This window comes from Filicampus tigris, chromosome 20 (genome assembly GCF_054856515.1).
Source record: "Filicampus tigris isolate MCC_2025a chromosome 20, RoL_Ftig_1.0, whole genome shotgun sequence".
NCBI lineage: Eukaryota > Metazoa > Chordata > Actinopteri > Syngnathiformes > Syngnathidae > Filicampus > Filicampus tigris.
The window spans coordinates 13,138,178-13,156,278 of record NC_141236.1 but is presented as its reverse complement, the minus strand read 5'-3'; the positions used below and the strand labels follow the sequence as shown (position 1 = coordinate 13,156,278).

At 44.0% G+C, this 18,101-nt stretch overlaps 2 protein-coding genes across 5 annotated transcripts in view; one reads left to right on the top strand and one right to left on the bottom strand.

Annotated features, from left to right (window-relative positions):
* The window catches only part of tbpl1 (TBP-like 1), a 73,554-nt gene that overhangs the window by 13,654 nt on the left and 41,799 nt on the right, over positions 1 to 18,101 (bottom strand). For 3 of the 4 annotated variants that reach the window (XM_086017993.1, XM_086017995.1, XM_086017996.1), the window contains 2 exons: positions 9,324 to 9,467; positions 9,166 to 9,253 (listed from right to left, as the gene is read on the bottom strand). The gene's annotated coding sequence lies outside the window, so the exon portion shown is untranslated. Of the gene's footprint in view, positions 1 to 9,165; positions 9,254 to 9,323; positions 9,481 to 18,101 lie in introns of all 4 variants that reach the window. The other variant, XM_086017994.1, reaches the window with a different exon arrangement.
* On the top strand, positions 4,254 to 6,548 carry tcf21 (transcription factor 21). Its single transcript, XM_086017999.1, has 2 exons — positions 4,254 to 4,813; positions 6,146 to 6,548. Exons 1-2 carry the CDS (start codon positions 4,370 to 4,372, stop codon positions 6,233 to 6,235), a joined length of 534 nt encoding a protein of 177 aa, XP_085874125.1. The 5' UTR covers positions 4,254 to 4,369; the 3' UTR covers positions 6,236 to 6,548.

Below are 18,101 nucleotides of genomic sequence, written 5' to 3'. Positions count from 1 at the left end.
ACCAGGTTTTCTTCATCTTCCCAAAACTCTTTCTCAAAGACCTTAGAGCCACGAGTGATGCAATGAATAAAACGATTAGCTGACTAAGCAGAGCAATAGGCCGAAATTCATCGGTTAGCAACTTATCTTATCTTTTGTGACTGGCCACTTGCTTCAGATCTATTTTTTAATAAAACGGGCTTGCTAAAAGGTATCTAACTTAACTATTTGTACTAGTTATTGTCTAACAAAAAGCATCCAGACTTTCAGTATTGAGGCGACATAATGCTGCACGGCTCCCATTGAGGGAGGGACGAGGGCAGAGTTTTACAAAACACTCCTTAGGCCAGGGGTCACCAAGTCCGGTCCTCAAGGGCACCCGTCCTGCATGTTTTCCATCCCTCCCCGCTGCAACGCAGCTGATTGAAATGATCAGCTCATCAGAAAGCTTTTCAGAAGCCTGATAACGATACAGATCATTTGAAACAAGTGTGTCGCAGCAGGGAGAGATGGAAAACATGCCCTTGAGGACCGGACTTGGTGACCCCTGCCTTGGACAGTTCAAGCATTCAAAAGTGTTACTGCTAATAGTTGATTTGTTCTCAAGCTGTTTTTGACACGTTAAATTGGTTAATTATTAGGGATGGTTCGATTTGACCCACTGGATCGGTATCGAGTCTGATCCTGGCCAAAATGACCGTATTGCTTCAAATTCATGCTGCGTGACATGCCGGACAAAGTTGCTGTCATGTGTTTCTTAATATGGAAAATAGCGCGCTAAAATATCGCACATTCACAAAAACAGAATAATGACATCATGAAATGGACTCAAAACAGTTTGGTGCATTTGTGACACCCTCTGAACCTTTGACTTCCAACTTTTCTGAGAGACACCACAACTTCACATCCATCCATCCATCCATCCATCACATGCTTATGCAGATAAACGCGTGTGTGTGTGTGTGTGTGTACATTCCAAACAAGAGCCTCCAACTCCCTCACACTGTAAGGAAGAAGACTTCCAGGCCATTAACCCGCATCGTGTCCTGAATATCCGTCTTAGTTTCCAGGACTCACAAGTCGCCTCCGGATGCTCCTGTCAGCAAATATCAAAGGCATTGTTGTCTTTTTGAAATATAATAATCATCATCATATTTTCAATGCAATAAACATGTTCATAACTCTCTCTTATTGTCCGCCACATCCTGTCCCCGTCACTCCCCGTTGGGTCTTTGCACTCTCGGCAACCTCGCTTTTTTTTTTTTTTTTTGTGGCTGGTGTTTGACTTTGATTTTTGGTCCTCAAGATGGACTTGAACTAAGAACCATGTTGCGTGTGTGCATGAGTGTGTGTATGTTGGATGTGTGTGTGGTGGGGGGTTGCAGGGAGTGCGGGGAGGGGTCATGATAATGGACAGAGAGCCGGAGCGCTCGGACAAAGATGGATGATGTTTTTCTCGCCCCAGCTTCACTCGCAGATTACAGTTGTTATTCCTCGCTCAGCCTCCCCGGCAACTGCTTCGTTTTGGATTTTTTTTCGTCATTTTCCTGTTTGATATTTATGATTTAATTCTCTGTTTGACAAAAACATGTGTGATGTTTTCCCAATGGCGAATCAGGTTTCTTGTTAGCCTGGCGTACGCCGAGCGAAATAGCGCGACTGGACCGTCGCGCAAGTGCAGGGTTCTACCGTATGACTAGTTCGCAACGTTTACCGACAACATCATCAGGGATCGGAACACTAGTTTTCTTTTTACGATGCAGCGAATTGGTGTGTGTGCGCGCGAGTGTGAATCGTCAGGGCTGCGGTTGGGAATTTGCTCACGATTGTCCTGTTCAGTCGCATTGGGCCACATCGCTCATCGTGTTGTGTGGCTTGGGCTCTTATTTGCATCGATATTTGGCAAATGTCCTATTAAAAAAAAAAATAGACTGAAAAAGCAAACTTCGTAGTAAGAATATAAAATGCTAAACATAACACAATGACAGTGTTGCTCAAAAGCGAGCATTGTAAAGGCCGAAATTTTGACAAACTCATTCGATTAGATGATTACAAGCACCCCTCTGTGGCCCTGTGAGCAACATCTGGAAGCTGTCCCTTAATGGTGACATCAGACCACCACAGTGACCTTTGACACCTGACCGGCTAATTAGCAGCGCGTCCTTCCATAAGGGCCCAGGTCCCCCGATTTTGTCTTTCTTCAACCCTCGCCGCCAACACCCCCCACTTCCACCTGTTGCCTTGTGTCACAGCCGGCGAGGAAAGAGGGGGAGCGCTTTGGGTTTTGTTTTAACATCACCACAAAGACTCGGCATCACAATGCAACATCGATAGCCTATTTTAGCTTCCCTCATGAGAAACACAAGTAAGCATTAAAGCGGTGAGCAGAGATGAACTAGAAACAGTCTTTGAAGGAGCAAAGATGGAGCAAAGATGGCAAACTTCCACTGTCTTTTTGAGCATGGGTTCTTGAGACTTTTTTCTAGGACGACTCATGACAGATGAGCCTACCAAAATTCATGTTGCTAAGTCAAACTAGCTTTGGGTGGTGAATTCTCTCAAAACTCCTGGAATTATCCACATTATCTTTTCGGGCACGGCATCTTGTTGTTTTTTTTGTGGTTCTGCACATGACTGACATGTCTACCAATTTTGTCACTATGTTTAACTGGCTTCAGGGGCTGAATTTTGGGGGGAAAAAAACTGCAGCGCGCTCGCAAGCCAATTTATTTGGCCTAGGAATAACAATGACAATGAAATGAAGCAATTTCAAGAGGGCCTTTGCACTGCGTGTAAATAAGTAACGGTTGTAAAATGTAGTTGTTTTGTCAGCAAACAAAGGAGGACGTGCACATCTTTTTTTCATGAGCTATTTGCATCCTTCTCCCTCGGCCTTCGTCTCTCTGGTGGACAAACGCGGCTCAGAGGTGCATCATCAATCTCGCCGACTCTATTATTACTTTTCCGCTTTGAATCCAAGCCCACCCAGGAGGGACTTGGCCTTCTCTGTCGCTATCCCTTTGCCTTCTTCTCTTCTTCTGTCTCATAATCTGCTTGCGTTTTTTGCACAATTTTCACTCTTGCAAGGTGCGTGGCGTGGCGCATCCGTGCAGAATGATGTGGAAGGCCAAACAGGGGATTGTGGGGTACCTCATATCCATTACATCAGAGGGGACCGAGGCGCCAGTTTGCCATTTGAGACGTGAGCCCCCCCCCCCCCTCCTTAAGCCCGGCCCCCCTCCCCACTACTTGTCCTTGCACTCCACCCTGCGAACTGGCACAATGTGCTGAAAGTTATGTGCGACGTGCGAGTGGAAGGGGCTGCGTGCTAAGTACACTTCATTTAACCATGAGGAAACTTCCTGTTAAAAGTCTGATCAAGTTGCTGGCATAAATCAGACGTGGGGGGCAACAAAGGGAAAACACAGTGGGACCTCGGTTTTTGTACGTCCTCGTTTTTGTATGATTCCGTTTTTGACAAAATTATTTGTGTAAATTACATTAGGTTTTTGTACATGCAGACAACAGCCAGTTAACGCTATGCTCTATAAGTTGACACCCACGTCAATCACCATGCATGTTGTATAACATACTTTTGGAACATTTGGGGTCCTTAAAGTTGAGCTTGGTAAATGGAGTTTTATTTATTGCATTCCTGTGTATCAGGAACAGTTACTGGAACAGATTATTTTTTAATACTATTTTTATGTATATCTAAGTATTGCAAACCAAGTATCGGGATCCGTATCGGATTTGGACAAATCGTGTATCGTCCAAGCCCTACTTTGCTTCGTTGTGTTATCAAAGCAAGTATTGGATAAAATTGGCAGTAAAAATTCATTACTTTTTTACTTAAGTATATTTCAGAGTCTGTAATTTTTTTTTACTTTTACTGATGTAACAGAGTCAAATTCTTGCTTCGCCAGTCTTTTATCTTACACAAGTATTTGTACTTTTACCTGAGTCAAGCGTGTGAGCAAAAACTTGGGGTTCAAGCTTTGCGTCCAGTATACAGCTGTGATTCCCAACCAGTGCAAAAAATGTATCCAATTTCACTGAATTGTTTATTTCCTACAAATAATGCATCTTTTTTCATCTATCTTCACCAGCAAAGTGTGGTGAGCACTGGCCCTATATAAGTTGGGAAACTTTGTCAGATAGCAGGCACTTTTTTGTGAGTGTCCAATAAAAAGTGAAACGTTTGGGAGGTCCATGCACGTCCTTTTCTCCTCCCATCCGTGCAGGCCGCCGCCCTCGCTGCTCGCGGAGATAAAACAAAGTCAGCGGCGATGCTCTCCACCACTCATGAGCACACCCACGCAGCCCCCGGGAGCCCACGTCCTGAAGCCGGCCTCCGCACACCACCCGCAGCAGCGCCACCGGTCCCACCATGTCTACGGGCTCCCTGAGCGACGTGGACGACGAACTGCTGCTGGACGGCATCCTCAAGTTGGCCTCGGCGGAGAGCACAGAGGAGAGCTCCAATGGCGAGGGGCAGGCCGCCGCCGCCGCGCCAGCCGCCAAACGGCGCAGGAAGGCGTCGCGCAAGGCCGCGTCCCGCAAGGCCTCCGCAGCGGAGGAGGGCGGCGACTGCGGGGCCCCGCGGGAGGGCAAACAGGTGCAGAGGAACGCGGCCAACGCTCGCGAGAGGGCCCGCATGCGCGTGCTGTCCAAGGCCTTCTCACGGCTCAAGACGTCCCTGCCGTGGGTGCCGGCCGACACCAAACTGTCCAAGTTGGACACTCTGCGCCTGGCGTCCAGTTACATTGCGCACCTGCGGCAGGTGCTGGCCAACGACAAGTACGAGAGCGGATACATCCACCCTGTCAACCTGGTGAGCCTGGCAGACAACATGCAGGGATAAACCCTGACTTAAATTAGGTTTTGCAGAGATGGCAAAAGTAGAATGGATTTTCAGATACTAGTGTTATATAACAAAACAAAACAAAACAAAAAAAAAGACTACTAGAAGAAGTATTGATTTTTTTTAAGTTAAAAAAAGTACAGACTCTGAAATATAGATACAATTATATAAGGGTTAAAAGAAAAAAAAAAGTACTCAAGTAAAGTACAGACACAACTGAAAAATTTACTTAATGACAGTAACAAAGTATTTGTATTTTGTTACTTTCCAGCTTGGGAATTTTGTCTTTACGCTTGCCTGCTTGCATTGCATTCATTTTTATTATTATTTTATTAATAGTGCTACTGCTCAACCTCCTTAAAAAAATTTTTTTTAATTCATTATTGCTCGCTTGGATTGACATTGACTCGAGTATTTATTATTTCATTTATTTCATTTTGAATCATACAATCTTACTGCATCAAAATGATTTATTTAAAACATTTTAAACTCACAATTGGTTTACAGATTAAAATCCACAAGGAAAACACTATAAAAATAACAATAAAAGTGCCGGTTACAGTTAAGATAATCTTGTATTTTGTGCCATAATTAAAAATGCAAAAATTGCATTTTATCATGCATTAAATGACACGTCATACGGTAATATGACATCTTCACAAATCAAAGCTGACAACTATTAGCCCTGCTTCTAATACTAAGAGCAGCATCAAGAGATAACAATGCTCACTTTTGCTATTCACTGAATAATGCACTTGCATAATATTAGGAATAGCTGATGACGCGTCACTGCAAAATCCAGCCCGCAAAAAAAACGTGTTTTAAAATGAGTGCTTTTAACCCTGATGGATCAATGCATGCCAATCTTAACTTTATTAGTCTGGTCCTTGGTGCTTGTTCATGTAATGAAGTGTGTCATGATGAGCTTATAGTTTGATATATCGACAACATAAATCATAGTTGCGTAATTTTTGGTTGTGGCATGCTAATGTAGCCAACCAATTAATGGAGCACATAAAGAAGGACCACGAGTGCTCAGTGAAATCTGTTTTTAAAAGAAGAGTTTGACATTTCACAACAACCTTTGCCACTGTAGAACCCAAATAAAGGCGTGCACAGTACACAAATAAGGTGAAGATAGAAATAGTTGCTGTGCTAATATTTTCTGCAATATTTCCATGCATTGATGCATTTGAACTAGACTAAATAAATCAGACACTAGTTTTGAATTTCAACCCTGTGCGCCCATAAACTGGAAACGTCTCTTTTGCACTCCTTGATGCGCTCATTTTGCCTCCACAGACGTGGCCCTTCATGGTTGCAGGCAAGCCTGAGAACGAGTTGAAGGAAATGCTGAGCTCCACGCGGTTATGTGGCACCACGGCATCGTGACCAAACACACTTTGGATGCCTCGTCACCTTTGGGACTAGTGAACCCCATGCACGTCTCATCTCCGCAGACTTTCGAGTGGGAATAGCGGCTTGGAGGGGAGGGATGTCCTCCTCCTTCTTTCGTTCCCGTAAAAAGAAACTATTTAAATGCATTGTCCCTTTTTTTGTTTTTATAAGTCACCCTTTATTGTCTTTGCTGGCCCAAAGACAAATTGTGTTCTTTTTGTAATATGTACTCTGCATAAACATGTTTTATGTCTTGTTTAGGCTCGGAAATTGTACAGATGCTATAAATATACATTATATATTTGTATCACTTTTCACACTTTGCTGTCCTTTCAGTTTGTGTGTGTATGGGTGTGTGCGTGTGCGTGTGTGTGTGTGTGTTTTGTGACCTCACCTCTTGTTATCCCTGCACCCCTTTCGGAATAATAGCCAAACCTGAGCAGATAAGTGGCAGTGTTGTTGCTAAAAGATAACGCTGGATGCGGTTGCCTTTGCATAAACAAACGCTGGCCTGCAAAAGATTACGTTTAAAACAAGAAATGTAAAAGGCTTATACTTGGGGCGTTTGAACCCAACAATAGCAAAACATGAGTTAAAAGGCCTAAAAGGGAAGTTGCTTTTTCCTTTAATGATAAATTAAGGGGGGGGGGGGGGACGGGAGAAAAAGAAAAAGGGGAAAATGTGCGTTAATCCTGCCCAGAGCCCTTGTTTTAATTCTGCTGGGTTATGACCGGTGATGTTTACATCCTGCAGACAGTTATTTATGCATTCTGACAAAAGGCCTCTCGCTCTCTCTCAGCTCGCTTTCTGATAGCATCCCCCCCTTCGTCCCTATTTTGTTGGCAAATACACACACTTTAAATCTTCCAGAAAAGCAAGTGTACACAAATAACCCCGCCAAACTGTTTTCAGGCCAGTTGTCGGTCTTTGTCGGTCTTTGGCTTCTTGTTGAGCGATTGTGCTCATGTTTGGCTCACATGGCAAATACGTTTACCTGCACTAACTTGGTCTCAAGCAGTTAAAGTGTAAAAATACAAAGTGAAGGATGAGTTTTACTCTAGATTGCGAAAGTTCCCTATTAAGTCAAAAAGTGGAAAAAATATATTTTAAAAAGTTCAGACCGTTAAGCATTGGGAGCTTAAAGGAGACATACTGTTCACTGTAGTATCTGTGACGTGTTTATTTTGTTACCGTTTGGTCAATAAAGCAGTGCAGCGGTGGCAGTGTCTGACCACCCGTGGAGGCGTAAAAAGTATACGAGTAGCTGGCTAGGAATGATATGAAATACATGCTGCAGTGGCTTTCAACGCCATGTACAGTAATGTCCGTGTATTAGTACACTTTTTATCTCTGTATTCGTAGCCTACAGTCTTTGTCCTCACTAGTAAGCGCAGTGACATTTTTTCCACTACGTTACACTGTTAGACATTTCATAAGATTCTTAAAATAACTGATTGGCAATGCTGTTGTCAGTAAATTAATGCAAAAAAAAAAAAAAACATTTACTGGTGAGGACAAAGAGCTTACGAGTCCACGGACCTTCAGCTGGATATCAAGGATATGGAATAAATGCTCCATCAGCACTGCTAAGTTTCATCACACCTCACCTCAACAAGTCGGCACCACCGCAATAAAAGAGATGCACCGATGTCACTTCAAGGGTCCGCACCTAATACATCAGCGGTGCCGTGGCAGGACCCCTCCACCCCCCTGGACTCCGCCACCCCCCCACGACAACCACCATCCCAACACCACCCTTTGAGGGACCACCTGGGAGAAAATAAACTTGGCCGTCTGCCCCCCGAGGGGGAGAAGTGGAAGAGGTATTCCCATACTTGCTAATAGTTTAGTTGGACCTCAGCCCAAAAGGGAAAAAAAGGCAAGAGGGAGGGACGAACACACATCTTGTGGCAGCTGATGCTGTCATTTGTTGTACTCACTTCATGTTCCCGTGAGAATTTAGGTGGAAGTCCTACAAAAACGTTACCTCCTTGTAACATGAAAATAATGTCTTGTAAGTTTAACACAGCACAGAAAAGTGTTAAAAACCATGTTACATATACAACTATATGTATTAAAAAAAAACCTCACCCAGTATATAAAATGAGGCTTCAAAATTGTGTGAAGAAAAAAAAAAAACCTTCCCTCCGCTCTTAAATGCTGTGGACATGTCCGGTGAATATGCTGAAGCCACGCCCCGACCAACTAGGAAATACCACGTCTACAACCGGGAAAAATGAACGCTACTTTGTCTACCATCTTCCTTATGCCTCCGGTGGCTGGAATATATCCCGGCGTGGAAAAACCCTGTGACAACGAGGCACTCTAAAACGGACATGAAGACCCTGTCCAAACACACTGGCTGTTTAAGACTTTGCTTCCCCTCACTCATCCGCTTTTTCTCCGTGATGTGCATGCACTCACAGCCAACAACAAACTGCTCTAAAGTAGCCCCACCAGTGTACATAAATAAATAATAGTCCTACTGTTCAAAACCGCAGAATCGCTCACCTAGCTAAGAATGTGTGTAGGGATGAATGACTGGACATGGAAGACAAGCCCAAAAGTCAAGCTCTGCAGGCCTTTTGCCTGCATACATTGTAACGTTGCCATCTAGTGGCCTTTCTCTTATACAAGAACTCGCAAGCTGTATATTACATGTAATTCTGGAGACGTAACAGAAAAATGTGCCTTTTATGTTTCAGAAGATTAAATGTGCACACTCTTGGGAAAAGGTGAAAATGCACTCTCAAGCTATTTTGGCTTTGCTTTGATTTCATTTCATGGCAAAAGCAGTGACAGACATGAAAGGCTGATGATGATTATGTTATGTAAGTTGGTGGCCATCACACATTTAAATGTACAAACGACACGTGTTTGCAAAATAAAAAAAAAAAAAAGAATAAATTCCATGTTGCACATACCTTGCAATGAAAGAATCCAAAGGGAATTGCTTGTCACACTGGCCCTGCATCATTCGATAGATATTTCCCCGCAGTCAATGAAGCCTCACTTGAAAAGGACACAATTGGAACATTACAGAGGGGCGACACGTACGTTTTAAAATGTTTTCTCGACCTACTGTATTTTTAAACTGGTCCTTTTTTTGCTGGGAGGCCGTCTGTCACGCTAGGAATGTTTGTTCTCAAGCCCCAGCTGACGTTTTCCCCCTTCAAGCACAAGATGGCAGCATCACATTCGGAAGGTGGTGGCTGAGGGCTCCTCGCTGAAAAATCCAACTGGAAGAGATTAGGATGATTCCAGATGGAATAACATCTGAACAATGTGAGGCTCATCATTCACAGTGGTGCCTTGTGCATTTGCTATCTGGGCCTTCAGTGGGGGCTTATCATACTCAATCCATCTGTTAATAACACCGCCATCAAGTCGCACTTATACAAACCATCAACACTACACAAAACCACAATTCAACAACATGCAACTGTGCCACGCACAACTTCTGGAGCAGTTCACAATCAATATGCATCTAACATTGACCTAAAAAAAGATTTCAATGATATACATTGAACACACCAGTGATGCACATTAGTAATGTATAAATATGTGCAGAAGTGTCCTGTGTAGTTTAACTAGGTTGGAAAAATGTGGACATCACCAACGGTCAGCACGCTGGCTTTATGAGGATGAATTTGAAATTGGATTAGTTTCAGAAACTGGCCCGTTGCAAAGGGAGTATAGTGCCTTGAGATACAAGTTACACATATGAGATCGTTGTATCTCAAAACATCTTTCTCCATGAAAATTAATAGAAATAAATGACATACATTTATTCCAGGCTCCCCCAAAAAAATCCCACGAAATATTTTAAATATTTTTCAATAAGGAAAATAGCACTCCATAATATTGGACTTTATAAAAACAGTCAAAAAACGATGAAATAGAATGTAAAAAAATGTAACAGTTTGGGCATCATGATTAATTGCTTGCTGTTCTTGTTCTTTGTTGTTACAGTGTATGCAACTTGGGGGAAGGACAATACAGTCATGCAGACACAAAGGAAATGATTCAGTAAGCGGCAAAATGTGTTTTTTTTTGCGGAGGATGAAGAATATATGCCTGAGCGTATTGTTATATTGTACGTCTACATGTGTTTATGTAATGTTTGTGTTCAAATATCCTTTAATTACAGCATTATGCTAATTGTTAGCCTGTGTATGTCGTTTACCTTTATGTTCTAGCATTAAGCTAGCAGAGTCGTTGTTGTTTTAAATACACAACATGGTTATCGTTGGTTTATGTTTAGTTTGACATCCTTGCATCTCTTTTTTGAAGAGTTGTTCTGTTCTGCCAAACTGCCGGTACCTCAAAGCTGCTCAAGTTTTGTCCATAGCTGCTTCGAGACTTTGATTCTTGGGATGGTCCGATCTAATTATGGCGATCAAAGCGTCGGCCAAGGGTAAAGGAGGTCACTCCCGCGACACACATCCACGTAGTAAGAGCAGTGTTAGTCGACGGAAAGGGGCGCCGCGCTAAATGATGTTTTACCAGGTGGGCACAATTACGCGGTGCGTGGGGTTCTCCGCGTGCACAAGAATTACGCCGCGTGTTGTTTTTACGGGATTGAAGTCCATTACAATTAGGAAGACATGAATCACAATCACCTGCCGTGTGTTTTTCCATTTTTTTTCCCCCCGCCGCAGCCCACTCGCGACACCAGATGACTTGATTTCCTGATGCTTTCCTTCTTAATAACGCCACTTACAATGATAGGGCGCAGACAAGCGGGATTCCATACAAGTGTCCCAACAAGTGGCCATTCATTCCCCGACGACATTCGCAGGAAGCCAAAGCGCGACGGGTCAGCGCGTATATAGGAGCGCAGAACACAAGCTCTCACTGTTGAGTCCTATGAGGAAGATAATCCCCCTGTGTGTGCGTGTGTGTGTGCGGGCGTGCGTGTGTGCGTATGTGTTTAAACAAGAAGCCAGTGGCGCTGTGTATGGAGGAGCACGGCATGGTGTGCTGCGCAAACACCTGCATTAGTGCTTATCAAGCGTTAGCAACTAGCCGAAATCACTCACAGGTGACATTTGTTTATTTGATCTCAATTAAACGTCCACGCCGGCAATTAAAAGTCGCTTAAAAATTCCCAACGCCAGAGCCAGAGCCAGAGCACCCAAACTAACTAACACAGGACGACGGCAGCCTGGCGCAAGTGTGCCCATATTTGTTGCTGGTTGCTTAGCTACCACCTGGTGCCTTTTCAAGCCGGTTTGGACAGAAAGTAGCCACGGAAAACTCAAGGGCAAGCCATGTCTTCTTGTCGTTAACTGTGCGCTCAGATCGCAAACGATATATGTAACGAGTCTTGCTCTGACCTACCAATCAGAGGAGGGGAAAGCTCTCACATCATCGAGGGCCAGCGCTCTGGCCCTGTGTGGATGAATTTGAAATGTGATTGGTCAAAGAAACAGTCCCATTGTTAATATGGTTTGAATTACATACTCTACTACTGAATGTGAAGACTCTGGGTAGATTAGATTGGCATGGCAACACATGGACAATGAAATCTGATAGGACAAAAAAATCTCTGTATTAAATCGACCACTAGCACACATGTATGGATGCTGTACAGTCAAGAGTAACACTTGTTGACTAACACTTAACAAATGTACAAAAAAGTACAAATATTCAAATTTAGGTTGTAAATGTAGGTCAGTGCGTTTGATAGGACAGCAGACTGCCACACTGTTCTTGACCGCCCACCACTGCCGTCCACGCTTCAAAAATACGGTAACACCTCTGAATACGCTCTACACGTGGATTCAATTATTATCCCGTGGAATTCCGCAAAAGTAGTCGGCAATAAGAAAAATATTCCTCTAATCTGGGGTCTTCCTCAAGCTGGGTGTGAAGGAAATTTAAAGGGGGGGTCCCCCGTTTAATTGGGTCCAGATTTGACCACCCTATTGAAAAGGCACTGGGTTATTTGGCCAGGGAGGGGATTTTGCTTGTGTGTGAATAAATGGCGGCGGTCCCTCCAAATGGCTTATAGGAAGCAGATGGAGTGAAGCAAAGAAAGAAAACAGTGATTTCCACAAGAGACCAGAACGGAAAACAGAGCACGGGGACACAAATTAGCGTGAATACGAGGGAAGAGCACCAAAATCGCCCGGCGTTTAACAACACTCAATACAATTGGCACCGCGACAGTTTTGTTTTAAACATTTTTCACACATTATCCCATACACCAAAACTTGTTGTGCAGGCCTGTAATCTGACCAAGAATGGTACTCAGTTGGTTGTATACCTCTTACAAGAAAACGCAAGTGCCTATTGTAGAGTCTGTTTACATGCATGTCTTCAAGAGGCATGCGACGTGTGTGTGAGCTGTGGCCAATAGCAGCTTCTGCATGAGTGAGTGTTTTGCTGGTCTCCCGGTGTTCAATAAAAAGTGCATCGGCGACTGCGGCTCTCTTTTCCCATTTGTGATGGCATTACAGTAAGTCATTACACTGTAAAAAAAAAAAAAAAATTGTATGTCATGTATTTTTGATTTTTTTTCCAAATCTATTTGCCTTTAAAAAGAAAGGTGTAACACAATTTGATCTACTGGTGCATGAAGATTGATCTATGGATGCTGGGACAGTTTTTTGGTGCATCTTGGCGGTTTTAACATATCGATCCACCTTTCTGTCCACTTTTTCCTCTTTGGATGCCATTTGTCCACCTTGGTACTACTGATGCCCTTCCGGAGAGCCGAGTGTCAGCTTTCCTTCCCTGAGGATAACAGACCACCTCCACCCCCCCTCCATCCCCCACAGCCAAGCCCTCCCACCCCCCCGAACGCCATGCATTTTTAATGGGCACGCTCATGCAGCGGACAAATGATTTTTATTTTTGACAGGGCAGGGTGGAGGGGGTGGCTCCTGTTACATAGGGATGATAGCGAGTGAGAGCATGCGCGCCCAAGTGAGCAGGGTGAAGACTGCGCGCGCACACACACATAAACAGAGTCAAGAATGAGCTCCTTGATAAGATCAGCTGCATTGAAAACTTGCCATTCACCGGTGTTTTTGCTACTTATACATGTATGCTTACTGCTCTTATACGCGTGCGTGTGCGCACAAACACACACGTCCCTCCACTTCCCATGGAGTGTTTGCCTAAATGTCCACTTGAGTTATGACGGGCTGGCGTCCAGTCCTGCCAGCCCACCGAAGCCTTCATTAAATGAGGATTAGAGCCGGTCTGAAAGCCATTAACGGCCGCTCTAAAACCTGTTTTAATCCCAATCAAATCAAAATTGAAATTCGCTTTGTGAGACCACGTGCGGCATACAAATGTCACCGTGCCAAGATAAAGAAAACGAGTAGAATTCAAGGGCTATTGATCAATGGGACACCATTCGCCAAACGGGGGCGTGAATGACATTTAAATCTTATGGTGGGGCATACAGCGGAGTGCCCCTGACCTTACACAATAGGTCATATTGCAAAGCCGAGTTCTACATTAACAGCGGCCCGATGGCCCGGGGCCACTACGTGACTGTCGGGCCAGCCTAAGTTCACTGACGCCGGCCCGACTGCGCCAGTACGCGTTTCTTCCCTAAATACGATAAAGTCAACACGGTCTTGATTTTTGAATACATAGTAGTCAATATTTGCACTTATCTGCTTGAAATGATCAAGCATCATTGATCTTTTCACTGTGCCGGAAGCATTTCCCTGAAGTTGCAGTGGGGCATCACGTGGAGTGCCCCAGAATTTTTTCAAAAAGACTCCCTCTGACGTTTGATTTGTTGTAGATATGCACGGCAGGTCATAAATGTGTTTGTCAAGGTATAAGTGCAAAAACAAATTCCATGGCTGCAAAATATCCGTCTTGAAAACCCAGATGCAAACAAAAGTAAAATCAATGCAATTTTTCTCTGCGAGAGAGGAAACAGCAAACGCGAGAGAAAAACGTTGGGCAGGTTGGCCGAGAGAGTATTCCCAGGTGTGACCGCAACATTCCCTCCATGCACTTCAACTAACCGCTGACTGTGTGCATGTGTGTGCGCATGTGTGTGTGCGCGTGGAGAATGTGACTTTGAATTTGTTATCATTGGCTGGAACATTTAAGTTCAGCTCCAGTTTGGCTGTGAGCAAGAAAAAGAAAAAAGAAGAAGAAACACAAGCCAACACATTTGCACTGATACAGATGACAAATGAGCCTTGATTTCTCCTCATTCTATTTTTACCAGCGTGTGTGCGCGGTGACGAACTTGGTGAGCATTGAAGCTTTTTTCGTTGTTGGTATGTAAGGACATTAGCCTGCCTTTCAATTCTTCCCTCCTTTCTCCTAATCCTTGTCCTTGTGATAGGGTTCAATTTGGAGCCTGCAGTGAAAGACGTTTGGCTGGATACCTGCTCAATTTGCGTCTTTAGTGTGTGTGCGTGTGCGCGTGCGCGTGTGTGCGTGTAGACTTCTTTGTGAGACAGCATTCGGCAGGTAGAGGAGACAGAGTTACACAAATTACACAAGGTCCGCCAGGGTTATGCTGATAGTCGGGGGGGATTATGCACCAAGGCTACAAAAAGGTTTACAGTGAAGATCAGTTATTATCATTTAGAATCATAAAAAAAATACAGCGACAAAAGCAAAACAATTCAAATAAAACGTGCTATTAAATTTCTTGAAGGGATGGACGATTGCTTAATTTCGACTTTAGGTGTACTGTGCTGAGCAGCCCGCTTTCTTGGCCACGCTACAGCTCCATAGCTACTATGCTACTGCTACGTGTCAAGGTGGTCCATTCCTGATTCTATGGTTATCATCACGGGTGGGTGGAGTAAACACAAATTGTACTCAATGTAAGGGCAATGTTACTTTTGAACAAAGTAAAGCGTATCCCTACATAATTACTTGAGTAAGTGTTGAGAGGAAAAAAATACTCAAGTACTGAGTAATCGGTGAGTACACTATGATTTCTTCTCCAAAGCATGACCATCAACGAGACAAAAACATAAAACGACGACATCCAAATTGAGATATCGCCCATCAATATCACTTGAACTGAATCTGAAAAATTTCAATTTTAGACCCAAACACCAGATGCATGCATGACAACAAGGCCAAGAACAACAGCTGTGAGATGTGACCAAACAGATGGCACAGGTACAACACACACACACACACACACACACACTCACGCACGCGCGTCTAAACATATGCAAGCTCTAGGAGACTTCATTTACGTGCCCATCATCTTCCCATTGTCTCTCCTCCCGTCTCGAGCCGTTCTGTTCGCTTCGGCCCCGGTCCCGCGTGCCCTTCGAATGGGGGCCGAGCGGGACCACCCTGGGGAGAAAATTGGGAGCGGGGGATCACGTTACTCCCCAAAAATGCGTAGGGCCTACAAAAGAGCAATGAGACAGGAGGGTGACGGAGACAGGGCCGCCGGGTGGAAGGGGGGACAAGCTTGGGGTAACAGGAGAGCACATGAAAGAGTGCATTAGTGATGGGGGAGGGAGGGGGAGATTGATTGGGACGGAGGGATGACGAGTGCCGAAAGGAGGAGAACGAGGACGCTGTTTTTATTTTTTGTTGTTTTAAACGTCATTCAAAGTGGAGAAGTCCTTTGAATAGTTCGATACTAGTACAATGGTACCTTGACTTACAAGTTTCATTCATTCCGTGGCCAAGCTTGTAATTCAATTTACTTGTTAACTTATTTGTGAATCGAAAATATTTTTCACATTGAAATTAATTGAAGGTGGCCACAGCCGCTGATTTCACCGTTTCGTGAACAGCACCGGCCAAACTCACAAACGGCGACACCCGCAAGGAGTTGCTGTAGGCCGCTACTCACACCCAGACACTCACACGCAGATGCCAAAACAAGAATCTCCAAAGTGTGGCGCAAACGTGCTAGCCACTATGGTGCTGCGCGCCATTATGAAGTCAACACTTGCGTGGTTGCATAAATCTTCCCCCAGTCCCAACCATCCGTGTCTGTGTCAGCATCCATTCAAGTTTACGCGCAATCCTTCATTCGCCTTGACATTACATGTATTATTAAAGTGATAAATATCTCCTGGCATAATTATACACGTGTAACACGAGCCCGGGTGCCATCAGATGATACAGAAAGGTTGGAGAGGAGGGCATTGGAGACAATAAATAAAAAGGCTCATCCGTGCTCAAGTTAATTAATTGTTCCTGCATAAACTCACTCAATGCTTCCAACAGTCTCCCTAGGGGGTGCTGTGAGTCAGGACCATGAGGGGCCAACTCGGACATTTAATTGTAGTACACACACACGCACGCACGCACACTTGCACGCACTTTCAGTGCCTGGTTAAAAAAGATGAAGACATTAACGGTAACCTGATGCTGAGCGAGTATCGATCCACTCTCAGGAGGATTGGAGAGTGAGAGAACAGCAGACAGCACTTCATCTAAGCACTTGGCCATTTTGATGTGTGATAGATGGATGAAGATAAGCCTGCATTCAATCCACACACAGCCGTTTGGGTCCTTTTTTCTGTGAGGTGCACAGTGACACGTTCAATCTGCGTCCATAACGTTACAAAGACCAGACTGAGTAGCAATCAGGCCATGTGTCTGTGTGTGTGCGTGCGTGTGTCTGCAAACGGCGGCCTTCGTGATTATGATTGGTGAGGACACGGGACGCTTAAATTGCCTGCCTCGAAACGAAAAGCGAACGCCAAACAAAACAATAGAAAAAGTCGGGTAGGCGTTCAGGAGTGCTTCGACTAAGTGTTGAAATCGTTTCTTGTGGATATCCACATCACAGTGAGCGAAAAGGACACCACCAAAAGTGGCAACACAAAAACTGAAGTACGTTTATGTCGCACCACAGGCGAGACATACTTTCTGAAAGTGTTAATATTGTTTTCTCGTCGCTTTCCATCAATGTGTAATTTTTTTACTTTTGGGTAGCTGATATGTTTTACATTTCTATTTTTTTGTCATTAAAAAATGCCTGATCTGTGTAAAAACAAACAAGCCCGAAAGACGGTCCACAATGGAGGGGATGAATAGGAATTGACCGGGAGGTTAGGTTATCATCCATTTCCTCATTGCCACGTTTTCTTCCCTCGCTCCTTATTCTCTTTTAATTTTGTCCCTCTCTGTTTGTTTTGCTTTATTCTTTCATTAGTTGAAACAACATAGCCAGCATTCCAGCTGTAATACCATTGAGATTCAGTGTCAGTGTGGGGTTTGTGGCGAGAAGGAGAGAGAGAGAGAGAGAGCAAGCGGGCGGGCGGGCGAGAAAGCCTTTCTCCATGTTAGGATTGTCTTATAATGATTCATCCCTTAATTACACGTCCCATGCGACTCTCAAATCGGCGTCATGACAAGTCCAACGGTAGGCAGCAGTATGGGATTTCTGTATTCAGCCATAATCATGACTTTCCATCAAATGTTTTCATACTACGATGAAAATCAATTCAAGAAATTTTATTTCTCTTTTTTTTTCTCAACCTCAAAAACAAAAACGATTTAGCTTTTTGGATAAAAACTTTGGAGAAAATGATTTCATTTGGATAGCTACAAATATACGCTGTACATATACTGTACATGTGAATATGAATTAACATGACTGTAACCACTCACTTGTGTGGTGGAACTCAATCTCTTTCCCACACACACGCACACACACGGCCAAACGCACACACATCTAGAGTGCAAGGTGCGTATATTCGATTCGCAGCAGTGAAAATCACAAGTGATTTGCCCTCTCTACTACCTCAACCATAGCAATCAAGGATTTAACGTTTTTAACATGACAGCACACGGCAAGTGTGTTCGTACGTTCACACAGATTGTCCTCCTTTTCTCTCTTCTCGGCACTTTGTATCCTGCCAGCTGACTTTTTTTTATTTTAAAT

What these genes read in the sequence shown, in the direction of transcription:
- tcf21 (XM_086017999.1), top strand. Translation starts at nt 4,370, where the DNA reads ATGTCTACGGGCTCCCTGAGCGACGTGGACGACGAACTGCTGCTGGAC. An exon ending in ACATCCACCCTGTCAACCTG is followed by an intron (nt 4,814 to 6,145) that starts GTGAGCCTGGCA and finishes TTGCCTCCACAG; the next exon opens with ACGTGGCCCTTCATGGTTGC.